The sequence below is a fragment of the Geospiza fortis genome, unplaced genomic scaffold (genome assembly GCF_000277835.1).
Source record: "Geospiza fortis unplaced genomic scaffold, GeoFor_1.0 scaffold11, whole genome shotgun sequence".
Taxonomy (NCBI): domain Eukaryota; kingdom Metazoa; phylum Chordata; class Aves; order Passeriformes; family Thraupidae; genus Geospiza; species Geospiza fortis.
Genome location: NW_005054304.1, coordinates 12835508 through 12856562, shown reverse-complemented (window position 1 = coordinate 12856562; position 21055 = coordinate 12835508). Strand labels below are relative to the sequence as shown.

General features: G+C 42.7%; 1 protein-coding gene across 1 annotated transcript in view; it reads left to right on the top strand.

Annotated features, from left to right (window-relative positions):
• Window positions 1-3864, top strand: part of ENPEP (glutamyl aminopeptidase) — a 34480-nt gene extending 30616 nt beyond the window's left edge. Inside the window, exons 17-20 of the mRNA XM_031066434.1 lie at window positions 1-171; window positions 1959-2099; window positions 2701-2779; window positions 3026-3864. Of these exons, the coding sequence (XP_030922294.1) occupies window positions 1-171; window positions 1959-2099; window positions 2701-2779; window positions 3026-3190 (556 nt within the window). The 3' untranslated portion in view covers window positions 3191-3864. The remainder of the gene's footprint in view (window positions 172-1958; window positions 2100-2700; window positions 2780-3025) is intronic.
• The last annotated feature ends 17191 nt before the right edge of the window (window positions 3865-21055 follow it).

The window sequence follows — 21055 nt, the reverse complement described above, 5'->3', positions numbered from 1 at the left end:
CATTCCTGCAAATCTCCGACTTATAGTATATCGCTATGGGATGCAGAACTCAGGCAATGAGACATCATGGAATCACATGTTCGACAAATACCAAGAAACTTCATTAGCCCAAGAAAAAGAAAAGTTGCTATATGGCCTGGCATCAGTGAGGAACATCACCCTTTTGGACAGGTGATTTAAACATACACAGATTTCTCTTTTCCTACAGAAGCAACTGGTCGTTGTTTGCTCTTTCCCCTCTTCCTCTCTTCTGTGCTGTCATTTTGGTCGGATTACAGCATGAGGAATGCAATACATTTTCAAAATCAGTTATCTAACATGCCCCTCTGAGATTGTACTATGGCAGGGAAAAAGCCTTGTTCTTTTAGTGGAAAGATATTGAAGACATGGTAGTTGCTGCACACAATCAACAACCTTCAGCTCTTTCAACAGTGTGTGCATCCTGTGCAATTTTAGTTGCTTAATAGTTAATTATCAGGACTAAATTAGTCATCCATTTCCTCTTTAATCAGTGAAGAGAGGCCAGGCCTACAAAGCACTGCTTATCCCAGACCAGGAAAGGAGCTTAAAATCAATGGAAAGAATTGCTTTTGGGTGTTGTCAGTCACCCTCCATTAGCTCCAGTTTGCTTAGCCTAGATGTCTACTTTCTAACTAGCTAAAATTAGGCAAACAGCCTTGAGTAATCGTTATTAACAGTCCTATGAAGGCATCCACATGAACTTGCAATGCTCCCTGAGGTGCTGTGCAAAAGTGCTCAAGCTAGAACCAAAAATGTTGAATTTATGCTGCCATGACAATGATGAGGAGTCTGGATACTGCCCCAGAGTGGTCCAGCAGACTGTCTGACTTGGCAAGTGTCTCACCAGGTTGTTGCCCTGCATAGGAACACTGGCTACTTTGGGCTTATCTGATAACTTTGCATGTTGCTGTATCATGTAGCACTCATGCAAGCAAACATCTACACCAGGGCCATTCACCACTGTATCAGAGCCCTACCTAAATACCATAACATGGAGCAGCCTCTGCTTGAAAGAGTTCCAAGTTTAAAGGAGGTGAAACACAGAAGTATAGGAGATTTAAAAAGATTCAGAAAGAGTAAATAAAAGATTCAGAGTAATTGAAATAACGGTAGGAATCAGCTGCATTCCTAAATTCTTGTGACTGCAACAGCCTTAATCTAAAGCCATTAAATAGCTAATGGCTGACATGATTAAGACATGAATTAATTAGCTAGATCAGACTATATTTGCAGAAAATAAAAAATCCTGCCTGAAACAGGGAAAGCTTGTCTCTCAATTTACTATTAAAATAGCAAACAAGGAGGGAAGAGCAAACAGATTGAACAAAATGTCCATTACATATAGGGAAAAAGAAGGCAATCCTCAATCCCAACACACAACAGCTTGAAAGGGTGTTCTTCTGCAGCTGCTGCTATGAATCCATGACCATGCTACTCATTTCCCTGCAAACATGTGTGCTTCACCCCATCAGTCAAAACCATCTGTGCCATAACTGGAAGTATAGCGGCGGCACTTGCAGGCATGCTCTGCCCAAATGAATTTTAATTTTGTATGGAAAAAATTTTCCAAACAAACAGCACAGATGTCAATGTGAGCAAGCCACCTGTGCATGTATTCATGTTCCCTATAAGATCTTTAAAGTCTGGACTACTACTTTTTTTGGTGCTTGGCTTAACAGGCTGATCTACTAACTGATCCAGTCTTGTTTTCTCTACTGCATTAAAATAGAGGAATAATAATGCGGTTTGGCTATTTTCAAATAGAGACATAAACTCTACCTACTTTGCTAAAGATTCCTAAGATTTCTTTCAATACAATTATCTCTTGACAGAAGTTACATTTTAGATCTGTGTACTTTACCTTTAAAATGCTGTAGGAAAAAAAAATATTCCTGTTTGGAAATGGTTCTCATTGATTCCTATGGCATTTCCCTTAGATATCTGAAATATATTTACAACACTAGCCTCATCAAAAGCCAAGATGTGTTCACAGTCCTGAGATACATCTCATACAACACCTATGGAAAAACAATGGCCTGGGACTGGATACGACTGAACTGGCAATACTTAGTTGACAGGTACTCTAATGAACTCATGGGAAACTACATCCACCTGTAAATCTTGTTACATGCCATGTTTTTCTGTGTTTTCATTGTACAGTTATAATCACTGACCTTTGCAAAATGAAAACTGAAAGCTTATTCAACACAATTATATCCATTTGCTGTGGAAAAATTATTTTGTTGCTAACTTGAAAACCATTCTTCCCCTAAATGATTGCTACCAGTAAATGCTCATCAAGGAGAGGAAGTTTTACCAAGGCCACAGAAATCTGGTTATTGCATGGAAATTAGTGAATCAAGTCTCCATTCTTGCAACTGATTTCATGCCAAGAAGACAGAGTATAAAATGGGGGGATTTTAAAAATTTTATTCTAATGGTAACAGCAAGCAGCAGACATACAGATGAGCAGTGGAAGTAATCACGACCCTTTTTACTTTTCTCCTCAATAAACATATTTAAGAACAGCTCAGATACTATGTAGGAGTGCTATTTTTCAACTATTTCAAAAAATGCTGAAATTTGAGTGTACCTGCTTTATTGTAATACAGTTAGAAGTTTACGCTTCAGATAATTATGGTTTTGCATCAAACATCATTTATTAAATTGTTTTTCTAGATTCACTATAAATGACAGATATCTTGGTCGGATAGTAACTATTGCCCAAAACTTCAACACTGAGCTCCAGCTTTGGCAGGTATGATGACATCAATTCTCTTGAATTTAAGTCAATATATTTCACTATCTTCTGGACAAGAAACTTATTTTTTTGTCTTCTAAATGCTTAAAGCAGCAGGAGTAAACTGTAAAACTATTCCAATGCTACTAGCACAAGCTTATAGTTCTCTCCCAGTCAGAATTACCCCTGACTGTGTCTTTGTAAAAAGCTGCTTGCCCAATAGCAGCATTATTTACTTCACATCAATTCTTTTCTCTTTTCCAGGTGGAAAATTTCTTTGAAAAATATCCTAATGCTGGGGCAGGAGAAATGCCCAGGAGTCAGACACTGGAGCAAGTGAAGAGCAACATCGAATGGCTGAAAGAAAATAAGGAGGAAATACAATCATGGCTGAAAAGCACAGTAGGGCTTCAAAGTCTTACGTTGTGAAAAAGATCAGGCACTCAGATCTTCAAAGATGTTTACCAATGTGGATTTCTCACCTAGGTACCTTACTAAGACCTAATATTTTTTCCTACAAACATTCAGGAGGCCACTGCCAGAGCAATGTTGGTGTAGTTGCTTAGCAAGAATAGCTTGAGAGCTGAATTTGCCTGAACAAACAGGACAAAGGTTTAAAGTCATTCAAAGCAGAAGCGATGGCAGAACTGGTGTCCTTGCTGATCACTCTGGACTCACTCCTTATGCACGCCACTCTGCAAAGCTACTCCTTGGTTTGCACAGAAGTATGTCTAGTATACTCAGGGATTCCTTTCCAAGTGCACCTCATAGGAGCTTTCTCCTGAAGGAAAGGGAATTAAACGGTAGTTTTGACATTGTCTGAAAATCATCTCTATTCATAGCTGTAAAAATTCTATGTCTGGGATTTGGGTTTGCTTTCTGATACTACAGAAAGGCCAGTTAAGCTTTCCTCTCAATTGATTTTTGAAGTTTAACTGCTACTACACAAGGGATCAATATTTTCAACTTCTTTTTCAATGTTATTAGTTGGGATTCTGTAGCTTAGGGTAAGGGTTGTCTTGGTTACTTTTGTCTTATTTCTAAATCTTAAAGAAAAAAAAACTTGTGGCAGCCAATACTGCAAACAAGACATGCTTTACTTACTGCTTCTTTTCTTATAGAAAAATAAAATTTAAAAATCTACATGAAATCTCAGTCTCATTTTAATGAAATTATGAAAATTCATGGGTTATAGAAGAACAGCTGTTACAGAGCTCAGCTGTGCTGCACATAACAGCTTCAGTGACTTCTGAGGGGGAAAAAACCTATTAACTCCTTTGAGAAAACGCAGAAAAAATGGGAAATGCACCCAGAGGGGTCAGATGAGTCCCACTGCTGCAACTGGTCTATTGCAGGACTACAGACAGCAAAGAAAGAATTCTCAGTCCTAAGTCCCTCTGCCCTTGGGATGCTGGAGAAGGCTACTCTGTCTCTCCCAAGCTGGAAGCTGGGGGGTTTTGGAGTTCCCAGGTTTCCATGTGCTGTGTCCTGACACTGGACAAGCAGCAAATGTGAGCACCTCCTTGCCTTCTCCCTGGTCTCCTGAGCAGAGATTATAACCAGCTAGAGCCAATGTCTGTCCAGGTGTCCTGGGAGCAGGATCACAGAGCACCTCACAGTAGGTAGCCCAGGGAAATTTCACGCACAGCTGTCACGAAACTCTGCAGTTGGATCAGAAGACAGGAGCATGGAAAGGCACTCTGCTTACCTTCTTTCTGCAATGCTATTCAAAGGGAAGAGGAGATGACTGTAAGGTACAGTAGTTTCAGTACAGGCTATGTACCTGCCTCTGGGCCTTGGTACAGAGGACTCCAGAACAACTGATATAGTCCCAGATGGAAACACTTTCCTCCACTTCCACACTTCACTCAAAGCTGTTTTATGCCTCTCTCTAGACGTCCAAGTAGCTGTGACAAGCCCAGACAAATGTGGTGATAAAGTCAGTTGTCCTGTTGTGCTGGTTTTGGCTGGGATAGAGTTAATTTTCTTCACAGTAGTTGGTGTGGGCTATGTTTTTCATTTGTACTGGAAACAGTGTTGATAAAACAGAGATGTTTTCATTACTGCTGGGCAGTGCTTACAGTGTCAGGGCCTTTTCTGTCTCTCACACCAACCCACCAACAAGGAGACTGAATGCACATGCAGTGGGAGGGGACACAGCTGAGACAGCTGATCCCAGCTCACCCAGAGGATATTCCATACCATAGTGCATCATGCTCAGCATACCGAGATGGAGGGGAGAACAAGGAAGGGACGGACATTCAGAGTGATGGCGTTTGTGCTCCCAAGTAGCCATTATGTGTGATGGAGATCTGTTTTCATAGGGATGGCTGAACACCTGCCAGCTCAGGGGAAGTGGTGAAGGAATTCCTTGCTTTGCTTTACTTGCATCTATAGCTTTTGCTTTAATTAGCTTTTTAATTATTAAACTATCTTCATCTCAACCCATGAGTTTTCTTGTTTTTACGCACTCAATTCTCTCCCCCATCTCACCAAGGAGTGAGCGAGTGGCTGTGTGAGGCTGAGATGCCAGCTGGGGTTAAAACACAAGATCTGTCAAAGGAAAGTATCAGTCATTTGCCTCCTGCAAACAAAACATGGCAGGATTTTGACTAACAGTGGTTACAACTTGCTAGAGACACCAGCTGTTCTTCAAGGTGAGGAGGTGGCAAAGAGCAATTTCTTCCAGGTTTTCTTGCTGCTCAGATTCACACACAGAGAACAGCAAAAGTGAAGTAGCTGCACACACCCAAAACTACCAGCAGTAGACAGGGAGCAGATTGTCCTTGGGCAGCTGCCAGCTCAGTGCAACATACAACAACTCACCTTCACTATTTTACGCTTTTGAAGAACTGAAGGAGTGGAAGCCAAACAAAAATTCTGTTGGTTTCAAGGTCACAAACAGGTTTGGTAGCATCACATAGTAATGCCATTGCATTGTATCACTGTGACTATCAACAGTACAATCATCTCTGAAATTTTTTCTGTGTACAGTATGTTTTGATTGAAGGTTTTTAATTTCAGCTGGCCATGATGTGGAACATTGCAAAACCAATATAAAGATATCCAAGCACACAGCTCAGTCATTTTCCCTTTCAGAAATGATTTAATGAAATTTTGGCAAAAAATCCTAATTTGATTATTCATACATTTCTGCCACAAGCTGCTGTAGAAAGAGAAGTATGACTATTATGGGAGTGGTACAAAATTAAGAAGTTTCTTCAAGATATTTTTATGCCTTGTTACATGTAGCCTCTACTACCACCAAGTGGGATCAGGCTAGCCAACTTTGTCAGTTACAGTAGTAGGCTTTCATCAAGGAAAATATAGGAAGTAATGAAGATTTTCTGTGATGCTGGAAAGCTACAGCGAAAGCAGCCTTCATCCAAGTCACACAGACAATACCACTGTTTCAGACAAGACACATATTGTGCATATTGTGCGTCACTGTAGTAGAAACAATAAAAAAGGTCAGAGGGAGAGAACAGAAACATATCACTGAAGCACAGAGAGAAAGAGAAGCCAAAAGCAAGCCTGAACAACTATTGAGCTCATGGTCCTGCATAAATGGGGGAGAGAAGGAGATTTAAAGAGTGAACCAAGCAATTGCCACCTGTCGGTTGATTCTCATTCTGTTTAGGAAGCTGTGACCAATTGCAGCTTTTGTGCCTGAGCCACACTGGATCAGAGAGAGTTTTAACTGGTGCTTGGATACTTTTGATGTTACAGAAAGGTTAGCTGGACTTCTACACTGATCTTAAGTGGGTCAAGGAACACAGAAGAAAGTCCAAAAGCCCAGAAAGTAGCTGTTTTTATGATAGGGTAAAGGTTCTGTGAATTTTAAATTATGTTTTCTAGATTATGCAGCACTCTTGCTACCTTTAAATGGCTTATGGAGAATGTACTGTATGGCATGTGCCTCTTTCAGACTGTTTGTCCGAGATGGATAACAAATCTGGTACATGCTAAATCTTTCAGTCAGGAACTGGTGCATTTATAAATGGTCTGTGATAAGCTTAAGAATGCCAATTTGAAACTGAATCCAAAGAAATGTGAACTGTTTTAAAAAGAGATAATTTTCCCTCGGTCATTCGATCAGCAAGGAAGGAATTTCTACTGATAAAGCCGAGTGAGGGAGTGCAGAACCAGCTGGCCCCTTAGATCCACACAGCTTTTTGAGACTCTGCTGTTCCTATTGTACCACACCAGAAGCTATTGCAGGCAGTGAGGCAGAGAAACATCTTGAGTAATCGAAGTGCAATGTGGTGGAGTTAAAGAGGGGCCACTTACCACTTCTGCAGTGTTGGCTTACACCAGCTCTGCAAATCTGTCTCATATCAGCTACAGCTGTGCGTCCTATAGAGCCTGAGCCCATGGGCCCCAGGAGGCTGTAAGCCTGATAGGAGCACGAAAATGCTTTATCTTGATAATTCAGGTAAAGAAACAACTGAAGACATTGTATTACTGCAGAGAGCAAAAAAATGAATAGCACCAATGGGAACTCCGAGGCGTCTACAACTCCCCGACTCAGCCAGTTTCTAAACCAGCAGCTAAGATCACTATGAGTATGCAGACATTAAAAAACAAGACCCCCACCTTTAACATATGGTATGTCTGTTGAAAGAGAACATGACTGGGAAGTATCCCTCCAGTCTTCCCACAATAACCAGTAGAATTTCTTGGCATTTTGTGTGATGGCATCTTCCAGCAGCTTTTGGGACTCAAGGTGAGAGGGAAAAAGCCAGCCTGTGCTGGGTCTGAAGGATAGGAACTTATCCTGTTGCTAGCAACAACAATACCATACTGCCAGATTAAAGCTTTCTCTTGTGTTATACATATCCAGTTACCAAAATTAGTCAAACAAGGTTGAGTTTGTTTTCCCAAGTGTTTACACAGAATCCAGTATTCCATTAGAAGTCAGTTGTCCTGGAAGTATTTCAACTTCACATCCACACCTATGGCAATTGAATGTATGCCTGTATGTGGAAAACTGGCACAGAAAGACACAGGTATATGACACTAAAGAAATATTCTCTAGCTCACAGGGACTACAGTGGTTCACAAGGCTGCCCAGATACCTGAATTTTTCCAAGATGTGTTTTGAAAAAAAAAAAAAAAGAAAAAAAAACTACAGATATATTTATAAAGCATCTGAAATGTACATGGTTCAGGTAAGTCTGAGAGTTTCTGGCTTCCCAGTGTACATTCCAAAGAGTCATGAGGAAAGAGCAAATTCTGAAAAATATGACCACAATATAGTGTGAAAGAATATGACATGACTTCTGTTGCTGCAGAAATGTCTGTTGTGCTTTTAACAACACCTAAAATCTAAAAAATACCATTAGTGAGTAGCACTCACTAGTTTCAGTAATCCATCACTTGCAGAAAGCCCTTCCATATCAACCCTCTATTCTTCACAAACTGATATCCAGAGACTGCTACCAAGCTGACACCTGCTTGCTAATGGTTTAATGATGGTGAAACAATACACATGGATGGTCTTAAGAACCAGGTACCCAGGGAAAGGAAGGTATCCAGGCATGAGAGAGGACTGGAGCCTAACTCTTCAAAAGGAAGGCTGGAGGTACGTGCTCATTATTTCAGTAAAAAGCAAAAGTGAATGCGAAATAGACGTTGCAGTTATTAATGTTATATCCACCACACAACCTTCACCCAGCTTAAACCATCAAGGTTTATTTTCCTTTGGAGGTGGATGAGATGGCCAGCTGACTTCTAAATATCCTTCCCAATATTTTCTTTAACTGTTTGTAGTGAACAGAGGGACTGGTCACTGATATGATTTCTTCCAAGGAGTGCAAGGCCAGACATGGGTGATGAGGTTCTGCCATTCCCGAGCTCCCATTCTGTTTTGCCTACTGTCAAATGCATTTGTACACCACAGGTCAGCAAGGAAGCCTCTCCAACCAGGAACTGCAAACTCCTGAGCTACAGAGCTCATATCTGTAGCAGCTCTGCAACTTAGGGCTGGTTTTTATGTCTTTCTCAAAGAGGAATCCTGAAACCAAAAAACTGCAGGATGCATTTAGGAGGGTTGCTAACACAGCTATTAGCCAGAGCAAAAGTTGAGGTACCTCATGCCAAAAAAGGCGTTAAGCTGTAGGTCAAATTCTCGTAAGCCAAAGGAGTTACTGTGGCAACCTAAGAGGAAGATTTTCCAGGTGTCTGGTGGGCAGCCAAAAACTGATTGGATTCATTTATTTTAGCAAATAGTCACTTTCAGCAAACTGAAATTATGGCCCACCCAGGTTCCTTAAGCAAATTCAGCTGGAGAAAACACTACGGACCCGAAGTTACATAAACCCTGCTGAAAAGTCAGCACTCCCGCTTTTTCTTGGGCTGGAGCACTTGCAAAGAAAGCAAACAGATCAAGGCTCAGTTCTGCCTCCTCCAAAGAAATGTATGTGAACTCTTCCACACAACTCTACTGGGCCTGGTCTTTCCAATTTTCCCATGGTACTTAAATAATAGTCAGAATCAAAAGTAATTAGTAACTGCCTAGTTTGCTGCTTCACATGAGCACCTGAGAACACAGGCATTTTTATTAGCATTTTATTACAGAGTATTTTTATCATTACTTTAAATAAAGATGGATACTTTCAACAGAGGCTGCTAATAAGCTCAGATCTGTATCAGTAGGCCCTAAGTAATTGCAAATGTAGAGGAGCACTGTTCCGTAGTACAGTGGGGTGAGTAATAGCCTGAAAGGGCAGGCATGGGGTTTAAAATTCTCTCCAGCAGAAACAATATTTCATGAAGTCCATTTCCAACACAAGATCTCCAACCACTGCATGTAAGAGTCATTCCTCTCCTCCAATGCTCTTGCAAATGCAGTCCTTATTTTACCCTACCACCTCAAGGACTCCAAACCAAAATGCTCAGTCCTGTGCAAGGGAAAATTTCTATGTCAGGTGAGACAAGCCTTCAGGTTTCCACTTCTTCAGCAGAAAACAGAGCTTCAAGCTGCATAGAAACATGCTCCTTCTCCTTAGTTCAGGAGAAAAACAAACATAAATGTGCTCCTCCATTAAATGCCCAAAATAACATGACTGTTGGCTTCACAGACAGATTGTTCAGCTCCCTGGCCCAACTGCAACAGAGGAAAGACAAGCTCCAGGCATGAAAGACAGCCAGTGCAAACCAGAGCAAACTACCCCCTCAGGTATCACCTTAGCCGCAAAACAGAAGCACACAATTGAGCAATTTGAGAAGGGCTGATGCAAGCTGGGGCTGGTTTTAATGAACATCGAGTCAGTCACAAAAAAGAATAGCCAGCAGCAGAGCCAACACGTAATTAACACTGAAATGTCACAACCAAGGGCAAGGTCAGCCATGGCTAAAATCAGATTGTAGGAGGGGCAAATCAAGTACAACACCAAAGGGCACATCTTAGCTGGCACTGACATGGCCCTGCCAGAGAGTCAGAGCTAGGCCAAAGGATGGTATTCATGCAAGCAAGGTGCTCCACTACCACACCAATCTGGCACTTTCTGTGCTGCACCCTGGACAGACCCCGCCTCATGTCCCCTGCTCATGGCTGCAGATGCACAGCTAGGACAAAACTGGGCAGAGCAAGAAAGGTTTGGTCATCTTTGCAGTTTGAATGAATGGAGAACAACTCATTTAGCCAAAACTGCTCATTCCGCTCTAATGGATGGGTGGGTTTACTCAGGAAAAAGACATTTTTGGGGTGCCTGCCGGGCTGCTGAGGTGAACATGGAAACAGTCCGCAGGACAGGGAAACAGAGAGGCAGTTAAGTTACTAAAGCAAGCTGACACCCATGTCCTAGTGACACACACACAGCTTGTGTTCTGTTTATTTAAATATTCTTGGTTTAGGGGCTAACAGTTCTGCAGAAAATATTTAAGAGTTCTTTGCAAAATATTGAAGGTATTTTTATTCTTTAGTTTGGACTCCTTGCATAGGAGATTAATGCAATCTGTCCAAGACAAATCAGATAGGGAAGATTAGGGACAGGAAAAAAAGCAAGCATCAGAAAACATATTAGTGAAGTATCATTAAGTTTTTACTATGGGAAATATATTACCCCAAAACATATGTTAAAGCAAAACATAAATTTCTGACTATAATTTTAGGAGTTATTGCTCAAATATTTCTTAAAATGCAATACAAAAAATTTGATCTATTTGCTATGTTCACTAGAAAAACAATGAAAATTGGTGGTCTGGGAAATATGATTTGTTCTTGCATTGGGTTGTAATAGCTAGAGAGATTTTATGGTTAGCAAATCTTTAGCAGTGGAAATAAATAGGATAATCATGAAGATGCATCATGGTGATAAACTTCTTTTCCTCTTGTTGAAGAAAGAAAAAAACGTACTTTATGGGAGATAGAGGACGTGCAGTGAATTTTTCCCTATTTTTATTTCTTCACAGCGTATTAAGAGCAGCCTCTAGTGGCAGTTGGTAGCCATTACATTTAATTATTCTGGCTTTAACAAGCGTGCAGAAACACAAACACCTCCTTAACTATTTACAATACGTCTTCAAAAAATAAACGAAACAGCCCCAACCTGGTCTTAGAGACCAGTCACTAGGCACACAGGGGCTTCTAAGTAACATTGCATAAAACTACTTAACCTAGAAGAAATGGTAATCATAAAGGCTAAAATTTATAGGTATAAAAAAATAACAACCAACCCATATAATAATCTTATATGTCACTTTTTAATTTTATTTAATTCTATGTCACATTTTAATCATAACATGGCCTGGGTTGGAAGGGGCCTTAAAGATCATCTAGTTCAACCCCCTTGCTGCAGGCAGAGACCTTCCACTAGACCAGGTTCAAAGGTTCTTGAACACTTGCAGGGATGGGACACTCACAGCTTCTCTAGACAGCCTGTGCCAGTGCCTCATTACCCTTGCAATAAATAATTTCTTCCTAACATCCAGTTTAAACCTACCCTCCTTCTGCTTGAAGCCATTCCCCCCTTGTCCTATGCCTACATGCCCTTGTATAATGTTCCTCTCCCCCGCTCTTCTAGGCTCCCCCAAGAGTCTCCCTACTGGAAGGCTGCTCTAAGGTCTCCCCAGAGCCTTCTCTTCTCCAGGCTGAACAACCCCAACTCTGTCAATCTGTCTTTACAGGAGAGGCACTCCCGTCCTCTGACATCTTTGTGACCCTACACCAGTTTTGGTCCAACAGGTGCACACCCTTCTTATACAGGGGCCCAGAGCTGAACACAGAGCTCCTGGTGGGGCCTCCTGAGAGCAGAGTAGAAGGGGAGAATCCCCTCCCTCACCCTGCTGGCCATACTGCTTTGGACGCAGAACACAGTTTGGCTTTCTAGGCTGCAAACACACATTCCTTGGTCATGTTTAGCTTCTCATCCACCAACACCCCCCAAGTCCTCCTCAGGGCCACTCTCAATCCATTCTCTGTTCAGCCTTTGTGCTTGGGATTGCCATGACCCACGTGCAGGACCTTGGCACTTGTCCTTGCTGAATTTCATTATGGTTACCCAAGACCACCTCTCCAGCCTTTCAAGGTCCCACTGCATGGCATCCCTTCCCTCCAGTGTGTTGGGCACACCACACAGCTTAGTGTTATTGGCAAACTGCCTGAGAGTGCACGCAATCCCACTGTCCATGTTGCCGACAAAGATGTTAAACAGTGCTGGTTCCAATACCAACCTCTGAGGAATGCCACACCTCATTAGAAATTAGTGAAAATGCAAGATATGTTTCAAAAAGCAGTTGGCACTGAATTAAAAGGCCAAACATTCAGAACACAAGACAGTCACAATGAGCATCTGTATGTACATACACATCTGTATAAAAAAGGTGTGCTGGATTCTGGCATGATGGCTATTTTACCTCAAGCAGTTGGTTGCAACTAAAAAAAGCTTCCTAGCAAAACCAGGCATATGTAATCTGCAACAATCATAAATGTCCATAAACTCCCTAACATCATTCTGAGCCAGGTATTTTTTAGCTTTTTTTCACTGATAGCAACTGAGACATTAAGAAGATATTTCATCTTCAAACTTGTCTTTCTTTTTGGATGTACACACACAAACATGCACACACACTTGTGCTTTGAGGGACTGTGGAAACAAGCACCTGTGATTCTGTGGGGTGCCCATGCTCAGCAAAATGCTGAGGGGTCATGGCAGGACCCAAACAAGCTTTGGCTGCCTGAGGTGTGGCTGGGAATGGCAAAGCCAGGCAGTGTCCTCTCACTGTTCTGCCAGTAGCCCACAACAATGCTCTTAGCATTTCCAAAACAGGCTTATATTTGTTTTTTTAATCCATTGCTTTGGGGAGTCAAATGTTCTTTTATTCCTTACTGAAAAGAAGTTGGGAAATATTTGTTTAAGAAGCCTGAACACCTGCCTTTAAGTCGTTTCTTCATTTACAGAAGCAGGACTCATCTACCACTGCCCGTGGTGACTGCTCTCCTGCAGACGTGGCTCTGCCCACAACTCTGGAGAATTGCTACAGTCAGTTAAGCTTTGCTTAGAGAAAATGAACCCAGGTTCATAGTCATGATAGTGTCTGTAGCCTCAGCATTCCAGCAACACTTTTGCAGCATTGCAAAGGGAGGCTGGAGAGCCAGGGAGAGTTCAGGAATGCTGTTCCAGGCAGGACAGCAGCAAGGCATCAGGTACCTGTCCTCTCAGCACCACAGGGCAGCACCTGGCACAAGCAGCGCAGCCCCTCTCCCTCAGCCAGCCAGGCAGGCAGGCTGGGAGCAGAAGCTGCCAGAGGGATGAGTTCCTTCTCATGGCTGGCTTCCCATGGGCTATGGAGAACAGAACCTTGTACCCAGTGGTGGGACAGTGCTCACCCTGGCAGGCACGAGGGTTTGACCATCAGGTCCCGGTGTGCTCTTACCATGTCTGCTGCCTCCCCTCACACCTACCTCCTGCAGTGGTGTGGCCTTGCTCTTACGCAGTCTGAGGGAGCTGAGGCCTCTTCCAGACTCTCTTCTCACACCAGTTGAGCTGCTGGTTCACTATTTTGAAGTATAAAGCTTCTCCTGGGAGTGCAGGAGAGATCCTGTCACTGGCCCACAGCTGAGTGGGGTTCTGTGGCCTAGCATTCCGGGCAGCTGCACCCCTCCAGCACCTGGGGTGGCTCTGGCTTTATCTCCCGTCCCTGGCTCTCCTAAGGTCATCATCCTGAGGGAGATAGATCTCTTAAGGGTCCAGGAGCCTGCCAAGGGTTTGTGTCTCCACATAGCAGGCAGGGCCACGGGAGGGAGAAGGAAAGGCCCTGCCAGCATCCTGCACGATCTACAGCGCACATTGCCCTGTACCAGGCTGGGCAGCACCAAACCTTGGGCAGATCGAGCCCCCACACCGCTGGTGCACCCGGGAGGGCAGGGGTGGGTGGCCGGCGGCTCTCCTACAGCCACTCATCGGATGCTAATCCAATCACCCGCTCATGAAATCAGGCTGTGCCGCTAATGAAATCACCCTGCAGCAGCCAGCAGGGCTCCACCGCCGCTGCTCTCAGCACCGGGTCGGCCGTGCTGGTGGGCACCCAGAGCCCCCAGGGCTGCCCCGGCAGCGCGGGCTCCAGTCCCTGCCACAGCGGGCCCGTCCTGCCAGCAGGCAGAAGGGAACAGAGAGCAGGATGGCTCCGAACAAGACATCAGTTTCTGGTTTTCCTTCCCTGCGAGCGTGGGTTTGATCGGGGAAGCTGCTGTCCACGTGTGCTGGGAGGAGACACTACCTCAGGCGCCACACGCCTCCCCAGACCGTGTGGCGCGGATGCTCTGGGGGGTAGCTGCTGTCTGCAGCACTCGTGGGCACTGCACAGCCAGCTTCGAGGTGATGGTCATAAGGAATGTCTCCCATAAATTAGCAGAGAAGCATCCCAGCACCCAGAGCAGCACCCTGGCCTTGGCCTCGCTGAGATTTATTCCCAAGTGTTTCCTGAGTATTTATCAAATCAAGAAAGGGCAACCTTTTCCTCGTGCAATACTTTATTTCTGATACTATCATGCCAACAAGCTAGAAGGGGATAAAAAGAATGCTAATGCTGTTTCCTTTAAATATCTTTTTTTTCCTCAGGAGACTTTTGAAGATGCCACAAAATATGCCATATTAATGACTTTTTTACATTAAAAGCTGCTGGATGCAGGGGAGTGAATTCATCCAGATCATGTTTGAAGCAAGGTCTACCTTAAATTGGAAGTTTGTTTGGGTTTTTCAAGCAACTTGGACCTGAAAGAAATAAAGGAGGTGGTGATTATTTGTATGAAACTTATTCATAGCAAAGGCTTTAGCATTCAGCAAGCTAGTGTGCTCCTCAAAAGGTCTGCTAGTTAATTGGTATGTTGTTTAAGGGAAGATTTTAATGGTGTAGGAGGCATAAGCCTTTGTAAATAATATTATCTTAAATGCAGAAAGCCTTATCATGCACTCCTTGCTCAGGCAAGTCTCCTATTGGGATCATCAGGAGTTTTGTGTAAGAAGCACAGAATCAAGTCCATAATGACCTAGCTGCTTAATTGAGTGGTACAGAGAAACACGTTCAAGCAGTTTTCAGGCACATCTGCTAGACATCAGTACTGCCGTGATCTCACTAGGGGGAGCAATTTATTTTGAAATATTAGTCAATATTAGCTCAGCGCTTAACTGGGCCACCAGTGGGTCAAAATTAAGAAGACTTTTCTCAAGCAAATACACATTTTAAGATACAAAGATAAACAAGGGGAATAGAGAAATGAAAAGACAGTGATATTAAAAATCCCAGCTTCTGAAACAATGAGTTGTAAACAGAAAAAGGATTTTGTGCAACATATGGAGATGATTTTTGTAATGTTTTTCCTGCTAAAAAATCTACAGTAGAGGTTCTGTTCCTGTTTCCAGTAGAAATTCCTGTTTTCAGGAATTACAGATAATTTTGGTTGGCCCTGGATGTGAGATTTTAAAACATGGATAAGCTATTCCCTTTTTTTATCATAGGCTGTAAAAGGAAATAAATTCCCAGATGCATCGAGATTCTGAGAAGCATTGCTAGCACTCAGACTCTGTCAACATTTCCATCTAAAACTATTATTTAATGTAGAGTCATAAACACCTTTCTGTAAACATTTATTTAGTGCCTGACAAGATCTCCTCTCTAAAGGGGTGGGGGATGGTGTAGTTCCAAAAAACCAGAGGTTTAAAACATTTTTAATAATATCTTTAAAGGCTGTGTTCTAAATCTGTCACGGTTCAATACTGTCCTTATTCAAATTCTATATTGGGGTAAGTTTGTTCTGGACTCATACAGTGCCTGGCACAGTAAGGTTCTCAGAGACCCAAGGCACTGCAGTGAAAGCAAATAATACAGATTTAATACTGACTGTGTTTATGCAGTCTGACCCTGAGTACTGCTTAGCTCCTGGGTTCTGCTGTCTGGCTCAGCTACGTCTTGACTCCGTGTTGGGGTGAAATGTGGGAATGTGATCCCTGTGCTTTGCCCCCTGCCCACTCTGGAGGGAGGAAAGGGGGTCTGTGGACTAGCAGGGAGCCAGAGCAACCTTCCCGAGGTGCAGTAACATGGAGCACCACTGTCCCACAGGCAAGGCACAGCCACTGGGATTTAATCCCTCCTCACAAAGGCCAAATGATCGGCTTGTGCATCTGTGTGAGCAGGAGCTGGGTCTTTGTTTCATGTACTCGGCAGTGCCTGTATGCAATATCACTGAGTCTGTTTGCTCTGGTGGGTTTTTGATTTAAAAAAGCCCTAAACTTGCCATCTGGTCCACTAAAGAGGAGCCTTCTTTCTACAGAGCGCCAACTGTGTAATATGACTTGCAGGATGAGAGCTGAAAAGTTGTGTATTAGTAAGTGAAATAACATTACTGCCACCTCCCAGATGTATTAGACAGAAATTATTGTTATGAGCAGAAATTACAAGCATCACAGTAAACTAACTGGAGATGCTGTTGGCTCCGTCCCTTACTGAAACAAAAATCAGTTGTTATTTTCCAGATCTGACACACACACACAAAGGATGGCTCATGCCCACACTGTCGCTGCATTTCGGGAGGCTGGATGGAGGTATGTGCTCCACGCTCCCCCAGGCTCCGGCCACGTGCTGGTACAGGGAACACAATGCTGTGCTTAAAAAAGCAGTGCTGGCCATACAGCAGAATCCTCTTGGATCTAGGTGCCATTTATCACAGCGTCAGAAAGTGACCCCAAGGAAGGGAAGAGGAAAAGAAGGGCTGTGCAATTTTCATCTCTGTCACGACCTGCAAGAAAAGCCTCGCTTTAGCTGCTGCTGACATTTTACTATTGAGAAAATCAAATCTCAATTTTCAGTGGAAAATTTTTAAAGAATGGTAAGTGCAAGTGAGTGCAGATGTAAGGCTACCTTCAAACGTGATTGAATAGTGGAAGAAAATAAATTTCTATAGTTTTAATCTCTCCTAATCCACAAGGCTGGGGTTTACTTGTTGCAGACTGAATTTTTCTTGTAATGCTTTATATAAAAACATGCAGTCCTCGTTATTCTACTTGCTTTAGTCTACAGGTGAATAGAGATTTAGTAGATGTTCTGTCAGGCAAGGAGGAAGCAAAATCTGACATACCGACAGAACGTGACTAATAACCAACTCATACAGAAAGTCTTTTTTTTAACATTGATGTAACTTCTTTGCTAAGAGAGCAGGCAAAAATCTGCTTTTCTTTCAGCAAAGCACTGAAACACAAATGTGAACTATGTGAATATCACTGAGCTTTTATAGGTATAACTAGTGTTAGAAATTTCAAAATATTTTCATATTCATTTAATTGCTGAGGGATCTCCCATTGCTCCAAAAAATTTCCAGAATGAAAATTCTGAATACTTAAAGGAGATTTTAAAATATTGAACAAACATGGGTACAAATTGCCTTCACATGCCTGCCTTCCAGTTTACAATCATTTCTGGTCTGGTGGTGCCTGCTAATGTGTGTGTGTGTATGTATGTATATGTATATGTATCTATGTGTATATATATGTAGGTATTTCTGATTTCTTAGAATTACTACAGCACCTATCTTTATTGCATCGGATCAGACTGTACTGGTGTAATTGAATGGTAAGTAGCACATAGGAGACCATGTAATATCTAAAAATTCCTTTAGCAGCTTATCTCAACTGAGGCAGCAGCAGTAGCCTGGATTCTGGAATGCTTGATTTCTATTGAAAATCCTGACTGGCTTAAAACCCAATCTAAACAAGTATGTATGTAAAGTGCACTAAAGTGTACATAATCCTTTAATATTCAATAAATCTGTAATATTTAGTTGTCCATTTCATAAGAAACTTTATGGACCAAGGCTCCTTTGGACTAGCAGCAGAGTTAACAGGATGAAGTTAGCTCTTAACCAATTTATGATTTTGTTTCCCATTAATATCTGTTGCCAAATTAATGGAGACTGAGATTCATGGCATTACAGGCATTTTAGGAAAACATCAGAGGGCTCTGTATTGCTATTATTTTTAAATGTTTGGTATTACATGTGAAGCCAAACATGTTTTGTGTAAAAAATAAACAGAGATATTGCTTTTTTTTTTTTTTGCAATCTTCAACTTAAGCATAAATTTCTTCCTTTCCCACATTTGGTTGGAAGAAGGGGGGTTAAGCCTCTGCATCCACCAAACTACACCTAGTTCACATGAGCAGATTGCTGTACAAAATCCACAAAGGCATCCACTAATCAATTCTTTGGAGGAAAGTGGGTTCATCTATTTTTGCTACAAGGAAAAGTTGTCCTTTGCAAAAAACCCTTTGCCCTTCGCCATGTGAATTAGCAGTACACTGCTGTTAGTCTAAGTGGATTAAAAAAGAGCAAAGACTCCTGGTCCATGAAAGCCTGCTCTATAGCTAGATTTTGTACAAATGTAACTGTGTCAGTTGTGTGAGAGACCTGGAGAGGGGGAAGCACAAGGGGGGTCTTTTAACTTCATCTACAGCTCCTGGTATCAATGTACTTGCAGAGACAGGAAGGTGCTTGCAATTCATTCCTTTTCCTGGTGAAGAATAACAACATCGGTATGGGGTCTTTATGTTGGTATAATGGCAGTCACGATATGGGGCAGAGGGGAATGGCTGTGTTTGTGCTCTTATGCCCGAGTGGAGGAAGAGACACAGCTCCTGTGTGCAGGCACAGCCGAAATAAAGCGCTTCCCAAGGAAGGCAGCAGTGCGTTCTGCAGCTGGGCTTAAGAATTTTGCTTGTGAGCATATCAAGGAGCTTGGCATGCTGACTAGATAAATGTTTAAAAATAAGTCTAGTGCCCAAGCTGACAAGCTTGTGCCTTTTTGAATATATTAATCTGAAGAAGAAAATGGATTTGTCTGGAAATTTGTTTCATTTGACTGAGGCTCTCATCAGGGATGTAACGTGTACTTGTCTTTTTCGTTACTCACCTGAATATTTTTGGTATCTTGAAGCAGGGAAGATAAAGAGAGTTGTATACTATTAATCACCCTTCTCTTTGTTCTCAAGCTACCTCTGCTCCTTCTATCCCTCTTCCAATCATACCTCCCTTGCCAAATCTTTAGAAAAAGGTAATCGCTGCTATATTCTTTCAGGGACTCTAGCACTTACTGGTACAACATGTAATTCTTGTGTCTAATTTGCTTTTTTGTCATCTGACTAGGAGCCAGTAAAAAAAAAAACACATTAAAATGGAATTTTATAAGTAACAGATGTGAGCTTTTTTTTTTGTGAAAAATGTTTGTGTTTTAAAATGTTCAAAGTTTTTAAGGAAAAAACCCATCTAATTCTGCTTGCTTATTTTGATTTTTCTTCTTTTTCTTTTGTTCTTTTCTCTACTTTCCTGAGCTTAGAGGGCAAATAAAATTTTCCCAGGCAAGACAAAGAGGAAGAGTATTGTCTTTGGTTTTATCATGGTGAAGTAAGCACAGAGAGGGTAAAGTCAAGAATTTTCCACAAAATTGGAATACCAGAGAGGTTACATTGTGTTCTTCAGGTACTCACCATTACATGGTACAAATTCCACTGGCGTTATTCACCAGTAGCATGCCTAGCAATTATTTTCACTGGACAAAATAGGGTTTGAAGAAGAATTTTGGAGAAAATGGTGTAGTTTTGTGTTACCTTAGGACCAACACTTTTGATAGCCTCCTCTTCTGTATGAGTATCTGAGGGGCCCTGATTACAAACATCCTCAAACTCCAGCTCCCCACCACTCCCTTCTCTAGCCATCACAACAATGAGTTGTAATCTCCATGCATAGCTATAATAGTGCTCTTGTATAGAGATATAAGCTTCTAACAGGCAGTGCTGACTCCTGGCAGAGCCACTGTGCGCCCTCAGGTCTCCATCCCAGGGTCTGTTGCTGCTCCATGCCAGGCATGGGCAGTATTTCATAGCAAGGTCCTGATGTGACCTGGGCTGGGGACATCGCTGGGACACGTATGTGCACGGTGTGAGTCTAAAGAACTGCTCAGTCCTAAAACATGTAGGCACTGTCCTCGAGCTGAAGGCTGCACACCAGAACTGCTCTGCGGCCCCCTCTTCCCACGCATGAGTAAACATTCAGCTTGAGGCTTCTCACCTGTGTAGAAAATCCTGTTTTCTTCTCCTGGAATAAGAAGAGAAAAACAGAGGTGGCCCAGTTCGCCGCACAGAGGGAAGAGAGAAAGGGGTGCGCTGGAACTGGGTTCCTGTGTGCAAAATCCTGGGGATGGAATAATGTCATTTCCAGACCAACTGATAGTGACAGTCCTGCTTCCTCTCCAGCCACAGCTGCAGCCACGTCATCCCTGAGCCCTTCCTGGGTGGAAACAGCAGCCTGGCTTTGCATGGCAGTGGCAGAGGTGACACAGGCAAGGGGGCCCACTCAGGCTGAGCTCTTCCCCCAGCATGCTCTTCACCATGATGATGGAAAATCTCATTTAACCAAACTCACTATTGTTGCCTTCATTATCTGCGCTGATTGCCCACTACTCGCACTTACAAACTCCAGACTGGATTATGACCCATTGCAGTTCTTCCTAATGCCACAGCGCCCTTGTCTGTGCTGTCTCAGGCTGTCATGGTCTTGGGCTGTGAGTGTTCTGATTCAGTGTTTAGTTCCCCACCATCTCTACAGAAAAAAATGCTCAGCCCTCCCTAAATTTCAGCCTGGCCTGGATAAATTAATTCTTTTGTCAAGTTCTGCTTTATAAAAAGCGGTGATTCCAGCTGTCACTTGACCACAAACTGTCTTTAAGGTCTTCCAAGCTGGCCAAGGAAAAGCCTGCCCAGCCCAGTGAAGCCTGGGGTGGGTAGCTGGGGTTCAGAAGGACAGCCTGC